At 38.3% G+C, this 16,545-nt stretch overlaps 1 protein-coding gene across 2 annotated transcripts in view; it reads left to right on the top strand.

Moving 5' to 3' along the window:
• mdfi (MyoD family inhibitor) overlaps window positions 1–16,545 on the top strand; it is a 39,576-nt gene that overhangs the window by 14,721 nt on the left and 8,310 nt on the right. For both annotated transcript variants that reach the window (XM_028445916.1, XM_028445920.1), the window contains exon 3: window positions 6,192–6,335. In XM_028445916.1, coding sequence (XP_028301717.1) covers window positions 6,192–6,335 — 144 coding nt within the window. The remainder of the gene's footprint in view (window positions 1–6,191; window positions 6,336–16,545) is intronic.

The following is a 16,545-nucleotide window of genomic DNA, read 5'->3' on the forward strand; positions in this document are numbered from 1 at the left end:
GTCAGAATATTCAATAAACATTTATTCGGCCAAGCGTTTATATTTTATTCGGCTTCGGCCGCAAAGTTTTGTTTCGGTGCATCCCTAGTTTTTTGGTGAATTCACAAACATACAGAGAGCCTTACATTATATCAGACGAGATTTCACTTCTTTGGTCAATACTTGAATGTAAGGATGCTTTCACACCTGCCTAAATAAAGCCAATAATAGGAATACACACACACAGACTGCTGTGGAAACCTAGCATCAGTGCTGTAGACAGTTCCAGTGTTTGAGGTCAATTTAAATTAAGCTGACAGACTCTCTGCCTTTTCATGGACCAACGTTCTCCATTGAAATTCACACCTAAAGCAACCTTTTAGGTGATTCACCACATGTCTCAGTGTGTGTATTAGTGTATTTTTTCTTTCGTGCATGTGTCTAGGTAATTCTAATTATTACCCTTTGTGATCCATATGTTTTTTTGCTTTAATGGTTAACTGTTGGGAGGCTGAGACACCCCCTTAGGGCCACTGACACATGTACACACACCAAAGTGCAAACACACACAAACCTGCACTCACACACCTTGTTTACTGAAGAGCCTTACCAAATAAACAGGCATGTTCACCCACATGTGTAAACACAAACAGCAGGACATCAACAACAGCACTTGATTGCTCGATCCAGATTTTAAATAAAGGCTCATCTTTCCTCCATCTCTGAAATAGCCCTGAGGTCGAGTGGTTTGGTGGTTCTTGCTGGTGCCAACACACAATTGGTTCAGGGCCTGTTACTATATCCAGCAGAGAAATGTGAAGAATTTATATATTTTTTTAAAAAGTATGAAAATACAACTGCTGCCTAAGCCAGCATTAATAAACGTGTGGCAGTTGCAGCAGGGTCTTATTTTCATTTGAATTTCACAGCTGTCTTTTAGCTGTGTCTTTAAATCGGCATGTCCCAGATGAAGTAATAATGGAATTCTCTCAAAACGGTTATTGTGAAGTAATGGATCTTACACTGAAGAAATCTGTTCTTTCCTTGCCTGTAGATTGCTCATTATAGTCCATTGAAGTAGCTTTGGTAACATCATGAATGTTCCTCCAGATACTTCCACTAAATAACAGAACACAAACAAGAGGAACAACAGAACTAATAGTACCACCTGAAGCTCTTTTTGTTTGCTAATGTCTGAATGTTAAAAAACAACTTGTAAACTGGTAAATTGTATAAAAACCATCTGTTGCTTTCTAGCACAATGCATAATATTTGTTGATAAAGTTTAAGGACTTTTTTTTAAAATTACAAGTTGTTTAAAATATGGGGAACAAAAGAATAATAATTAGTACAGTGCCCGTCGGAAGTATGCATTCATGTGGGGGCTTAAGTAGAGTTGTCAATTATGGCTAAATGAGTATGTTTGAAGGTTGGATGTACAAAGAGGTGCACATACTCTGTACTCTGTAGTGTTATAAAGGGGTTTATTTGCAAGTGCAAAATAAAATAGTGTGTGCGATTTCCCTGGTTCAATAGGACATGCGCATGATAAATGTGTTGGTTCTTTTACTCATTTTTATATATATTTTTTCATTTGATGTATTTTCCTGCAATATATGTTCTTCAGAGAGCTCCCGTGAGCACAGTTATGGAGGCGGAGGAGGAAGTGGACTACATGACCCGTGATTTAATCAAAGTTTGGGATCACAGAATCATTTTAAATAACCATGAAATATTAACTTAAATAACTTTTAGAAGTATAAAACCTTTTTTAAATATTGGTTTTTAATATTGACCTTTTTTAAACCCAAACAAACCGCGCTCATTACCACGCTCAATACCGCGCTCAATACCGAGAGGGAGCCATAATCTTAAAATTGAAATTAACATTTTGAACATTTTGCAACACAAAATGATGCATACACACACTCAGGCTATGTGGAAGCCGTTGACAAAGTTTCAGGTCGAACAGACATAGATTTTCGCTCCACCAACACACACGCACACACACAGACCTGTTTTGCTTTTATATGTAGATTGTGAAAAACGAATTCTGACACAAAGGACTTACAAATATGAACTGATGGTAAATATTGCACATATTTTAGCCAGTGTCATACCCTAACATGCACAACCATCTCTGTGGCGAATTCACTAAAGGTTTAGTGATATTAAAACATGTGCAAACGTCACTCCACGCTTCAAAAAGGAGTACAAAGCCCAGGGAATCAGAAGGGTGCCTCCGCAGCACTTCCCAATGCGCCCCCTAATGAATATGCATTGTAGACGGATCTCCCAGGTGGAGCAAAAATATGGGAGGAGGAAATGCAAATAAATGAATGCCGGGGAAGCAATGCGATTCATGAAATCTGGAACTGTTTGCGGTGATTGTTTTAGTACGTAAGTGAAGCATTGTGCAAACACACAAGCAGAGATCATCACTGCAGTAAATTTGGACAGAAAACACAGCGGAGATGAAAAAAGGCTCCAGTTGTGTGTGTGTGTGTCTGATAATCAGTTCTGAGTCAGTCTGACTGACAATAGTAAATATTAAACTTGTTCAATATTTACAACCAAACCACCTTGTGTGTGGGGAAAGCAAACGACTCCCGACTCATGACTCTGAGATTTTTGATGTGGAACAAAATGAAGCCAATCAAGAAGCGAGCTGAGGAACATGTAATACTGCATTCAAGGCAACTCAGAACTCTCCATTTCTGAGTTGAATGTTTCCGATCTCCGAGTTCAACCCAGATTCAACCAAGGTTCAACAGCAGCACTCTGAAATGGCTGGCCACTACAATATTTGATTTTTGTCCTGACTTCACCAAGTAGGAGCTCCGACTTTAGGTAGAACTCCAAATCACTTTTTTAAGTCGGAGGTCGGACAATCCTGATCACAGAGTTAAATAAGATCACGTTGTCAGATCTGGTTTGAAGGAAGATTGGTGGTTATGTGTGTGATGTGATGTTTTTATCAGCGCAAACACACAGTATGATCAAAACTGTTCTATGGCTGATTTTATCTCTATGTGTTGGGTCTGTTCAGATAAAAAAATCTCTTCAGATTTCTTATCCTTATGTGTGTGTGTGTGTGTGTACCCCGCTTCATGTAATAAAATCAATCAAAATGAAAGGAAATGGACATTTAGTTTTCATGATAAATGCAAATGAAAGCTTACCAACAAACATACAGACAGCTTTATTAGGTGTTTTCTTCCACTGTCTAACAAAACAGAAAATAATGAAGCACTTTTCATAGTTTTGGGCTTTCTTTACCTTTTTCCATAATGAGACAAAAAAAAAGTAAACACTCTAACAAACAAAAAGCACACAAAGCTGCACATAAACAATCAGAGGTAAACATAACTTTTGAAGACACAATAGTTCCTCATCATATTCCTGGAAAATCAAGTGATTTAGACCTGAGGCTTTGATTTCCCAGTTTTTCTTAAGAACCACAGATATTTAAAAATATTTTTTTCCCCTGCTGACAGTGGTTCATGTTCAAGGTCTGAAGACTATTTTCTGTTTAATAGCAGAATCCGAATTTTGAGTTAAACTGAAGTCAAAATTATTATTATTTTCAGATTTGCACAAAGGTTTGCAGTTGTTGAATTGTAACTTTGATTTGTAAATTCTTCTATTAGGAAAGAGGCAAATCGACACAGAATTCCTCCACATGTGCTGATCTGTAATGACAAATCAATGAGCCAAACAACAACATCAATTGAGTCAGACACTCAGCAAGAATAATGAATGAATAAAATGCAGCAGACTGCAGTTTAGTTTAGAGATGCACTACAATTAAAATTATTGGTCGAAACCGAAAACCAGAAAATGAAAAAACCAAGGCTGAAAATTTAGGGGTGTGGATTTCCTGGCATCTGGCGATATGATTCGTATCCCGATACATAGGTCACGATACGATACGATATATAAGATAATAAGTATGAGGTGATTTATTTTTTTTTTTAATATATGACTTAAGAAACAACTCATCTGTAATTGTGTACACCTTCATGAGAACATTATGTATGAAATATATTTTATTGGAATATTTTACACTCAAAACATTTGCCAACTTAATATAAAAAAATAACATGCAATCTGCCTGTGGCTTTTAAACCAACTTTGACTTTAGTGCAACTTAACTGATTTATATGCCTAGAACAATAAATAAATGCAGAAAGTTAGTACTTTCTTTTTTGGATTTTATTGAGAAAAAACACAAGCTGGTCAACATGCCCAGTTTCATCGCATTACATTGTGCAGTTACAATGTCTCCTGCAGTGGAAAAGACTTTCATGGTTAAATAATTTTTTTTTAAAATTTTTTTTTTAAATGTTATTTTATTTTTTCATTTTTATTTTATTTTTTTTATTTTTTTTGAATAAAGAAAAAATCGATATGGATGCATTTTTAATCGATTCGAGAATCGCGTGACGTAATATTGCGATAAATCGCCGTATCGATTTTTTTCAACACCCCGAGTCCCATTGTATTTATGGCTCTGAATGTGTACTAAACAGAATTAAAATTTTGCAATTGTAGATATTAATATTGATGCTTCAAACAATAATTTAATTGAAAATATGAAAATATTTGTTTAGCACTGACATTCCAACAAAGCACATTATAAAATATATATAATATATATATATTTTGTAATTAGGGGTGTCCCAATCCGATATCGGTCCGATATTAGCCTGAAAACGAATATCGGATATCGGATTCAAGTTTCCAGATTTTCCCTTTTTTTTTGTTTTGTTTTTTCAATTATTTTTTTCTTTATTTTATTCAATAGTAGAATACTGTAGATATTATGTTGAAGGTTAAACATTATGTAACCAATTGGTTAATAATAAATGGGTCAGTTTTTCTCATCCCAACTGTTGCTGACTATTGTTCTCTGTTTGAGTAACATCACTTGATCAAGCCTTTTCTAACATTCCACACTACAAAATAAGTAACTATTATTTTTGAAAGAAAAGAAAGAGAGAAAATAAATAAATAAATAAAATAAAATAAAAAAGTATGTATGATTCATGCTGATATCGGATCAATATCGATATCAGCAAGGCTGCAATATTGGTATCATATCGGAAATGAAAAAGTTGTATCGGGACACCCCTACTTGTAATGCTATTCACACAATAACACATTGTATTCATGTTTTTTTAAAAGCAAGTTGTTGTTTGAACAATGCTACTGAGATACAGATTTGCGTAACAAGAAGATTAATCTCATTGAAAAATGAAGATGTATCTATATCTCTAGCCCTATAGGAGTAAGGGGAAAAAAATTCTCTGAGCAATGACAAATATGTGAAGGAATGTATTTGTCAAGCTTGAGAGAGAGTGTGAACTGGAGATGAAGATTGTGAGCGGAGGCAGGGGACAGGACAGGAAAAAGAGGACAGATAGAAAAGTGAAGGACAGTGAATAAAGTAAATAAACATTGTCGGGAAGTGTTGGGTCCATGCACAGGACGTGGTTTGGTTTGTGTGTATGTGTGTGTTTATCAAGCCCAGCTGGCTCCCATTTGCCCAGGAATGAGTCTGCACCTCTCAAGAGGCCCTCTCTCTCTCCCTCTCTCTCTCTCTGTGTTTGTGCACGTGTGTGTGTGTGTGTGCGCTTCTATGTGTGTGGTGTTTGCAGAGTAACGGCATCATTAGAGAGCTGCATGGTACCATGAAACACATAAAACTCTCAGACCTGTATTTACTGCATGCACCGTATGTGATGTGTATATCCTCTGATGTGCCTATTTAAAAAAAAAAAAACATCTACTCTGGCACCAACACAAACCCCTAGTGGGTGCACATAGGCCCACACAGATTTTAGGTTTCACGAGCACGCACATAGACCCCTAAACACTCACATTTTTAACTGCTTCCAGATGAAGGTTTAGACAAGAGCACAGACTAACACACAGACAAAATCCTCTGCACTGGTGGAGTCAGCAGATTCCCTTTGTTTATATGAATTAGGTGCCACTGATGGGAAATGACACTGGCATGGAGGAATAGTGGGACTGGGATGGCTGGTCTGTTCTTTCAGCTAATGACATAATAGCTGGTGAACGTAAACAAAGGAAATGTTCATCCTTAAGTATGTTCAGACGCTCGGTTTATGATTTCATTTGAAAACACTGAGAGAGATTTACTGTGTGTGTGTGTGTGATTGTGTCTATTTTTGTGTGTTTTATAGATGTGGCCCACACGTATACTGAGCCCCTCATATTGAGGATAAATGGCTCCCCAGAAATCCTGCAAAGAGAACACGATGACAGTTGCAAGCGCAATGGCTGCCTCCCTCATTCGTCTCTCACAACACCCAACAAGAGTATCACATGTGAGTAAAGCTTTCTCACACACAACAACAACAACAACACAAACACACAGAGAGAAAGCCTGGCAAGAGTTTCTATTTCCATTACTGATCACTGGGCGGATGAGTCACATTGTCCTGACCTTTAACAAATACATTTGCACACCCTGAAGAAATAGGTCAGGTAATCCACATGCATGCATAACACGCACACACACGCAGACGCACACGTGTACACACACACACACACACACACACACACATTTGCAGGCATGTCCACATTGTCAGCTAAGCAGGCTACATTTCTGAGACCTGCACCCTAATCTACACACTATATAAAACACCTTTCTTTCCTATCATTCTTCCACGTCTTAGAATTTGTCTCCTTGTGAGTCTTGGTTGAATCTGGAATTGTTCAGTTATCACCATGACAACAACAGAAAGGTAGGGATAGCACTAAAATATGAAAGGAAAGGAGCCTCCATTGGTTGTTTATGGTACATGAGCACACTAATGAGATATACAGTATAAGATGTCAGATTTTACATGAAATGTTTGGGTTTTCCTGAATCAGCTGTCCCTCCATGACAGAAACATAACCGTGTCGTCCATTGTGACTCAGTACGTGAATGATTTCACAACAGTTAAAACATCCCCTGCCTTTGTCATGTGTGACACAGCTGTTTTCTTGCTTAGCTTGCCCTCAGGTTCTCCTCCACAATAGTTTCCTTCCTTTGTTGTTTGCTCCTTACAGCTCAGGCAGTCATTTAAAAAAAAAAAAAACACAGATCACATGATTTTGAGTATTATTCTCACATAGGAATCACATCATTTTGGAGTCTAAACCCCAGAAGCCAAACAAAGTACATGCTTTTTAAGGGTGCTGTTTCTGTAGAGAGACAGAGAGAAAAAAAAAACGGATAACAACATCCAAAGTAGATGAAAGTGATGAGTAGAACACATACACACACACACACACACACACACACACACACACACACACACTGAAGACTGTGGTCAGTTTGTGGATTATCAAGGACAAAAAAAAATGCTTTTAAGAATCACTTTTTTACTTAATATATACATATATATATATATATATATATATATTTTTTTTATAAACTCCAATTTTTATTAACCTCCAAGTGCTGACTTTAGGCTGCCTGTCTCAGGTTACTGACTGGAAGACAACCGTCACACATGCTAAAAAGTAACGAGACACCCTTCATTATTATAAAATGAATAGTGTTGCTCACCATTGATATTCTAAATCTAGTTTTTATATCTTGAGTCAGAAAGAGACTTTATTCCTCTTGGACTTTCTAATCCTCCGAAACATTGTACAAGTATCCCATACTAATACTAATCCACATTTACTTCTCATGCTTTAACTTTTCTTCTGTAGTGTACAGAGAAATGTAAACTTTACTCTGATTTTTGCTCTCCCTCTCACTCACTCTCTTTCTCTGCACTTTATTTTACATCCCAGTAAAACCTATAAAAGCCAGCAGCTCCATGCTGGGCAAAGAGCATTATGCAACAAGCATAGGTTTGAACAAAATGTACTGCCATGCATAGAACACTTTATTGGCTTTGGTTTTGTATTCATCTGCCTCCTCCCTTCATCCTAAACTTCGCCCTCTCCACTACTCACACAATCACTTATGTATCCAGTAAACCACAGTCTAAACTGTGTTTTTCTCTCTCAAATGAATATTGACAATGTATACACTTTTGTTTTGCCTAATTATACATCTGTGTTGTTCACTCTAGAATCCATTTACTTTGTGTGTGTGTGTGTGTGTGTGTGTGTGTGTGTGTGTGTGTGTGTGTGTGTGTGTGTGTTTTCCATGTTGGTCAATTTGTCATTTGCACTGAGCAGTTAGATTCAATAATTTTAATTGAACTAAATTAAAGTATTTTCTCATGTAATTTTGCACCAATTCACACCATATAACTTTCAGCCACTAGAGGCGCTAGACCTGTAACTTTAACGTCAAGCGCCCCCAGTGGTCACATGCGCAACAGCACTGTCGCAAAAATCATCAGTCAGTCAGTCAGGCCAGCCTCCCTTGTCTTTTGATTGTGTATGCAGACAGTAGTTGACCTCTTGGTTGAAGAGAGATCATCGACTCAGTATTAAAGACATGTAAAGTTAGTTTTATGTAAGTAGGAATCTGTCGCTTGCACGAAATGCCTGAAGGTGCGTTCACACCGAACGCGACAGAAGTGACTGAAGCAATTAGATTACATTCAAATCAATGTAAATGAATGTGACTTGCGTGATTTGAGCGACGAGATCAAGCTCAAAGTTGAAAAATGTTTAATGTTTTTCATGCGACTCCGAGCAACAAATCTCCCATCCTTCACTGTCTGTAGAGCCGAGGCAGCAGCCCCTTCCTGCTCCCTCCCTCTACAGTGCATACAGCTGCTGCGGAGGGCTGTACTACACTTCCTCAATTTATCGGGGCAAAATTTAAGTGGTTAACTTCTTGAATAAGCCTACATTCTGAGTGAACTCGTCCTTTAGTAACTCAATAAGTCAATAATTTAAACCGTACAAGCAGAGCTGTCTATGATAAGTGCTGTAAACATACGGACGGAGAAGACGGAAAATAAGTGATCAGACCTTTTTCTCTCTCTTCTCTGTCACCGCTTCTACACATGCACACACACACACACTATTCCCTGGTCATCGCATCAGTGGAGCGATAAAGTGATGGAGTGACCACAAAGCACCACTTAGTGAAAAATACTAGCAAAAGCCTGAGCTCCATGAATATATCAGAGCCTGTGGTCAATAATTCTCCAGGTCACATGACCTGGCCAACGACGGTCCGTCTTCTCCAAACTAACATGGGCGGTATTTCAAGAAGGCAGCCCCGCTCGGAGCATTGATATTGTCAAGCGCTGTATATTGGCCTGAGGAATCATTTAAAGTAACTCATATGCATCAACTCTTTAGGTCAAAAAGTCTGCGGTGTGGCTTTAAAGACAGTATAAACAGCAAAAAACTATTCTTTTTCAAATCTGACCCAGGGCAATTTCTCATGAGGTCCTAAATCCAATACGTATCTGATATTTTGCAATGTGACAGCTGTCTGAGCGGCCAGGTTGCATCTATCTGACTTTTACTTTATCAGAATGTGATAAACGTCACAATTCTGCGTCCCAGGAGGAGCGGCGGGGGAAAACAGCCATGGAGAAGGACAGAGTTGACAGTGGAAGGAGAGTGAGGTCTTAGATTTGATGAATATTCAAATATTATATATATTATGAGTGTCACACACTGTATGCCTGCATCATCACATGTTACCTCAGGACGTCTTTGGGACATGTGGGTCACTTCACGGTCACACTCAGTTCATACTTGAGTCTAAACTGATGGAAGTCACAATGGATCAATGTTAATGTAGTACGAACAAGCACGCATTCCAAATTGTGCATTAAGACCAGCTGTCTGAACGTAGCCTAAAATCTCAGGTGTTGCCAGGCAACAGCTGGTGCCTGGAAGCAGCCATTAGTGTGGTACACACCATGTCGACTAGTGCACTTAATATGTCAGCGTCTATTTTTAGCCAGCTGCTGACAAAAAACATATATTTTATGCTTGTAGGTGTAAACTCGTGCACAACGTATGTTTTTTCTCTATATGTTAAAACAGTGGTCACCAATATGGGGCCCGTATGGACCACAAGAGGTGCCCTCAGGCCTGCTAACCAATGAGTTTTGTCCTAAATCTGATTTACTTTCCAGGATTAAAACTCATAAAGATAAATACAGGTGACATATGTAGTCAAAGGTAGAGTTACATACTACTGCAAAAGTTTTTGTTTTCCATTAACCATATTTTAATGTTTATTTTCACTAAAACATTGGTGTTGCAGATTGGATTTTGTTTGTGTTTTTAAAAAGAAACGTGCAAAGTGGATTTTTGTAAAATATTACAAAATGGTTAAATTATACAAATGTTACATGGTTTTCGATTACTTAAAACGTTTTTAGTTAGGGGCTTGTAAAATTGAACATAAATATTTGCTATGAAATGTGATTATGATTAAACAATTGCATGAATTAAGAAGAAAAAAAGTGTTGCATGCTGTAAAGTGTCCTACCTTTTTAAGTTACGGCTAGTTTTCTTTATTAATTATCTTACCCTTTAATTTAAGTCAAAAAAATCAGTATTTAAGAGATGCATATCTTAGCTCTTTGGATTATTCAGTATGTTTGAAGTAGCTCGCAGTTCAGAGAGGTTGGTGACCACTTGGTTAAAAGAACATTTTTATTTGTGTTTTGTTTGACTTTAAATGTAAAAGTTTTTTGCAATTGATATGAGACCAGGGATTAAAGTGAAAAAAAATGATTTGACTGAAAAGAAATTGGCAAGCCCAACCCACATGGTATGCATTATATAGTGATTTAACAGTAGCCCACTACATCCAAAGTGCTTTTCCGACTCAAGCGGCTGCCACATAGGCACCTGCACACACCTATAAAACAGAATGACAATCATCAACAATCATCATAGTTTTATCGTACTAATTTAAATTGGTCTCAAAAAAGGCCCTTAAGAATATGGTCAAACCATTTAGGTTTCAATAATTTCAAGAAAGGTTTTACCTAGCTTATTTAAGAAATAATTGTCCACATAGGATTCCAGTGCACATTTTATTTAAACCTCACAAAAACAGACTACAGTAACACGGTCACGGACACGGTTTGGTCCCAATCCAGACCATTGGACTGCATGATATCCGTCAGTGTGTGTGTGAGCGTATTTGCATCAGCAATATTGACCTTACTTGAGGCAAAATGCTGGGTCAGTACTTTCTGCCTATCGTCATCAAAGTACCTCACAAGCACGTTTACAACCCGGTCCATGTTAGTGGTGGTGGATTCGTCAACATTGAGGGAAAACATATGACCCTGTAGCTTGGATGACAACTCAGATTTGAACTGGGCACCAATGCCATGTGTAGACAGGTACGACGCGTGTGTATTTGACATCGACAATCTAGAAAGAGCACTTCGATCCTCGGCCATGGCAGTAACTAGTTTTACTAGGGGCTGGGCTAGAGTAAACGAAAGATCGTGTTCAGCTATGAAAGCACATATGCGCACTTTTTGGTTGCACACACGATCAGCCATGGAAATGGGGGCCTCGGCTGTTACTGTAACGGCACCAGGCAGAGAGGAGGTATGTTTCAGCGCTCGAACAGCAGCCTTGTGTTTAGCATCTGCAGCATGGCATGCTAACACTTTCTTGCCATTGCCGCCATACGGGATTTTTTTATGACAAATAACGCACATACACACACCTGACAATGTCATCTTTTTGCACCATGTGCGAAACAGCTTTCCATCATCCCCCGCTTCATCTAACCAAGCCCATCTCCATTTGTTTTTTATCTTCCCGTCAATTTGACCAGTGTCAGTACCCTCTTCAGCAAACAACGACTCCATGCTGTCATTAGGCTCAGTCAAGTTACCTGGGAAGGTTTTACGAACAAAGCATGCTGAATCCAAATAACAAAGAGAAACGCGCCCCGCAATAATCTACCGTAAACCATAAGGTAGAATAGCGAAATGTCTACTGCTACACTGAAGATTATACATTCAACTGGTTATACTGCCGCTAGCCTAGGCTAGCTTACTGCAGAATGACAAAATGCCAACATGAAAAACAGCACATTTTTTAACTTACCTTATAAACTGATCTTTATCCATGGCCCAACCATATCCATACATACTTGCCAACCCTCCCGATTTCCCCGGGAGACTCCCGAATTTCAGTGTACCTCCCGAAAATCTCCCGGGGCCACCATTCTCCCGATTTTTGCCCTGACATTGTCCGGGCGGACCGTCCTTCACTGAGCATCGTTTCCGGCCCGACAATAATAACGATTACACCGCATAAGAAGAGGAAGAAGAGTCTTCTTCCTCTTCTTATGCGGTGTAATCATAATAATAATAATGTTGTAATAATAATAATAATAATAATTTTTCCGTCTCATAATTTTAATTTGACGGAATTCCGTCACCCTGACGGAAAACTTTAATCCCTGTGTGAGACAGTCTGTGTGATCTGTATCTGCATGTGTTTGTCTGCAAAACAAATTCTATCACTTACTGATGACATCACAGCTACAGTATGAGGCCCAAGGCCTGTGATAAGCTGTCTGCAAATGATGTGCAGAGATCTGTAAGCATATGTGAGTGCGTGTTACGGCCTGCATTGAACTCAGACATCACTTACATGTGTGAGTCAGAGATTTTTCCAATGTTGTTGTCTTTGACGTCACTATCTCAGCTGGATGCATTCCATGTTTGACATGCATCAACATCACATTACAGAACGGATCTACAGTATCTACCTTATTTCTGAGGCCTGAGAATGAGAATCTCTTTCTGTGTGATAAATAGAAAATAAAAATAAAACAGGCTCCAATTAGGGCTGGTTGATTTTGCCTAAAAAAAAATCTTTGATTTTTTAAAGAAAAATTAGAATTTCGATTCGATTTTTTATTTTTATTTTATGCACTTAAAAATGACTGCAGACATCAGATATATTGTCAAAAGTGCAACTTTATTGCCATGATTGTCCTCAAGAGTTAAAATACATAGAACAATCCCACAATAAAAAGTAAATGAGGCTCTGTTATTCAACTATTTGAAGCTTTAACCCAGGTTTAAGCAAAAGTGTAACAGCAACTTCACAGTAGCTTAAATTTCCTGATTAAGAAATCAGATAAATACATATTTTATAACATATAACATTACAATTGAAAAAATAATAAACTCTTCCCTTAGCATCTCAGCATAGTGTGAATAAAAAATGAAACATGCCTGTGGCACACAAATAGCTACTCAAAGGGTAAACACATGTAAACAAAGAGGGGTCTGGCTCACATCGGAATGCAAAAAAGTCCGAAAAAACTGTGGGGTTTTTTTTTTTCAAACACTAATTTGCAAAATAAAAATCGTTCTTATCTACAAATTTGATTAATCAATTAAATCGATGTTTTGCCCAACCCTAGCTCCAATATAAGTTAACGTTTCGTTTAGTAATATTTAACATCCCACACCTGGGACTCTCCTCTTCTGAGACCATCGGGTGACAAGGGGCGTGGCCAGCCTGAGAGAACTCTCAGGTTATCTCATAAGGACACATGAAAGCATCAGAAGATGCTTTCATGTGTCCTTATGAAAGAACTCGTAGGGATACATCAAAGCAATCACCTCTGAGGAAGACTGGCAGTTAACAGGAGGTCACATTTCCTGAAAAACCTTGTCTGAACAAACAAAACCCTAACATATATTTCAAAAAAAGAAGACAAAATGAAATTGCTGGAATTATAGGCTGCAATATGTTGGACAGACCACTTCACTGTCTTTAGTGCTGTACACAGTCAAGTGGAGAACACAAAAAAAACCCACTTCCACCTTTAGCATTTCACACCAAAACACTTATAATCAACAGTTAACTCCCCATATCTACCATAACCTTAATTAACAGTTAACATTTGTTTTGGCTATTTTTAAAATATTTTAGAAAGCAATGATTTGCTTAAGTCAGTTCCAAAGTGCTTTTCATTACTACAAACTCTATCTTGATGGGTAGCCGATAAACAAGGCCAGAATAGACTACTTTTGACTTTTTGCTTGAAGACACTTGGGCAGGTACAGCTTTAGAATTCATCCTCCAACCTTTCGACGAGAAAACAACCCCTCTGTGATCTAATTCATAATGCATCAATGTGTTTTTTTGTAATGCTCAAATTATTTTGTAGAACAGAAGCCAAACTGTTATGTCCATAGTTTTTACACAAATGGAGCCAGATAGAACTTTTCTTTTTCTTTTCATTATTATCAAAGGCTCTTTGTAGGAATTGGTTGTCTACTTTAGTCTGGTTGAAAAGTTTCAAATATTATGTTGCAGCAAAAGCTTCTAATTATCTGCTCTCTTTTTGGCCTAAAGTTTTCTTGCTGGAAGGGAAATAAACACCATGGGTGAGTCAGATAATGACACAGGATCGGATTTTATTGGTGTAAGCTTTGTTTGACATTGGGAGCATAAAGGTCAGTCATATTTTGGATGTGTATGTTTCTTTTTTACCCTTACTCTCTAACATAGATGTGTTTATTGATATGTTGACATTAAAGATCTAGTCCTTTAGTATGTTATGTTGGTATCTCATTACATTTTTTATGTCAATATTTGTCACCTTTTTTGCACTTTGACCTACAAACTACAAATCAGATGTTGGGATTAAACAGCTGGAACGGAGACAGACAGAAATCACTGTCATTGTGTTGACTCATTCCAGTGAAGGAAAATAGAGCTGCTGTGGTTTGAAAGGGAGGTGTGTAAGTGCAGGGTAGCTGAGAACCTTCTGGAGAGGCAAGAGGTGGAGAGATATGCACATGGCATAGATAGTGACTCACTTTGTCTGGTTTACTGGCTAGACATATCCATCCGTCTTACCGCACATGCATGTGCATGTTTATGCACATGCATGTGCGGCAGGACACCCAATGTGTTACCACCACACGTGAACACACTGTGGTTTCCCAGTCTCATTATGTCTTTCCCACAGTCATTTCACTCATTATTTGCTGTTATTTTTAACTAGCTCCCGCTGCTGAATCATTGTGCTTTTGAGTCACACCCATGCATTCTCCTGTTCCAAAAATCTGCCTTTTTCCTTGACTTTCTTTTCACTCTGTCACACTCCTCTCTCTGCTTCACTTTATTATTCCCAAACAAAGAAACCCTGTTTATTCTGTGAATGGGCTTGTCCCAGTGTGAGTTTCTGCATGTGCCAATGCACTGCATACATTTGTGTGTGAGCAGAACAGACCTCGAGCGCTGTGAGGAAGCAGCCTGAACTGCTCGCCTTTTCTTTTCTGCCTGTCCTCCTGCCAAAACCCTACTCACACACACACATACGCAAAAACACTATGAATCTCTCATACGATCTAAATTCCCCCAGAGGAATACAACACTGAGGGAAATGGTGAAAAATGATGTGCAGGACTCCTCCTTCTTTCTCTAATCCTCTTCTTCTGTTACTGACCCACATCCTGAAGTGCTGAGGGCGTTATAGAGTATAGTGCAGAAGGCTCAAAAGGAGGCTAAAAATGAGAAAGAGCGCATACGAGGAAGAGAAAAAGACATTACGTATCGGAGCCGAGTGTATTGACTCTATCAAGTATGGCTTATTTTCACTAGTCCTGCACATGCTTGAATGTCTTCGCTCTCACACAGTGGCCCTGCAGCCTGCCAAACATCTGGAGCAAAGTTAGAAAATGCTGAATACAAAAAAAAATCTTGAAAAACACTGGATGGGTTGTGTTAGTTCAGCCAAATGAAACAGGACATGCTTGGTTTACGTGTTTCTACATGCTTATCAAATGTATACTAGCACATTCATAATACTTGTTTTGTGTTTATGACGATTGGAAAGTGTCTTTGTGTAGTACAAACTTACTGCTTTGATTTCTCTCTGGCTCTAAGTCCTACTGCACCTCTCCATACAGATCCTTTCAGCCATCTTAAAAAATGCAAGGCCTCGACTGGATGGTATTAAATACTACCACTATGAATAAAAAGCAGACTTCCATTTTATTCTTATACTCTCGTTCATGTTTGGATTGGCAGGGAAGGTACGCTTTCTGCTCCCTCTCCTGGAGATGAGCTTTTGATACTCAATAGCACTTAACATTGAAATATACCAAGTACACTCAATCAAGGATGAAAATCATTAAAGATTGAGTTTAGAGGCCCTGAAAATTGAAAGTACCGGTATATATATTTTGGGGGGGGATGAATGGATGGATATTTGTGTTGATATAACTTGATGAGGAAGGTTTAAATTCCTGTACCTGCCCCTCAAGGCCTTAATTTTGTCATTTTTCAGATTTTTTTTTGCTTGTGTAAGAGTCTAGGACACTCTCTTAGGGCCTCTGTGTTTCTCTGCATCAGCACACACTCGCACACCACAGACACCATGATGTGCAGCACACATCATGGTGTTCTTTCGTCAACTTGGTATTTTCATTCTTTCATTAATTTAGCTTCTGTACCTGATCATCCAAGGTATCTGACTCAGAGCACAAATACAATCAGCGACTATCAGTGGTGGTTAGTAAAAAAGTAAATTCACTTCAGCACTGTACTTCTTAGGTATGATTTTCAGTGTCTGTACTTTACTTGACTATTATTTTTGAGGAA

The sequence above is a fragment of the Gouania willdenowi genome, chromosome 5 (genome assembly GCF_900634775.1).
Source record: "Gouania willdenowi chromosome 5, fGouWil2.1, whole genome shotgun sequence".
Classification (NCBI taxonomy): Eukaryota; Metazoa; Chordata; class Actinopteri; order Blenniiformes; family Gobiesocidae; genus Gouania; species Gouania willdenowi.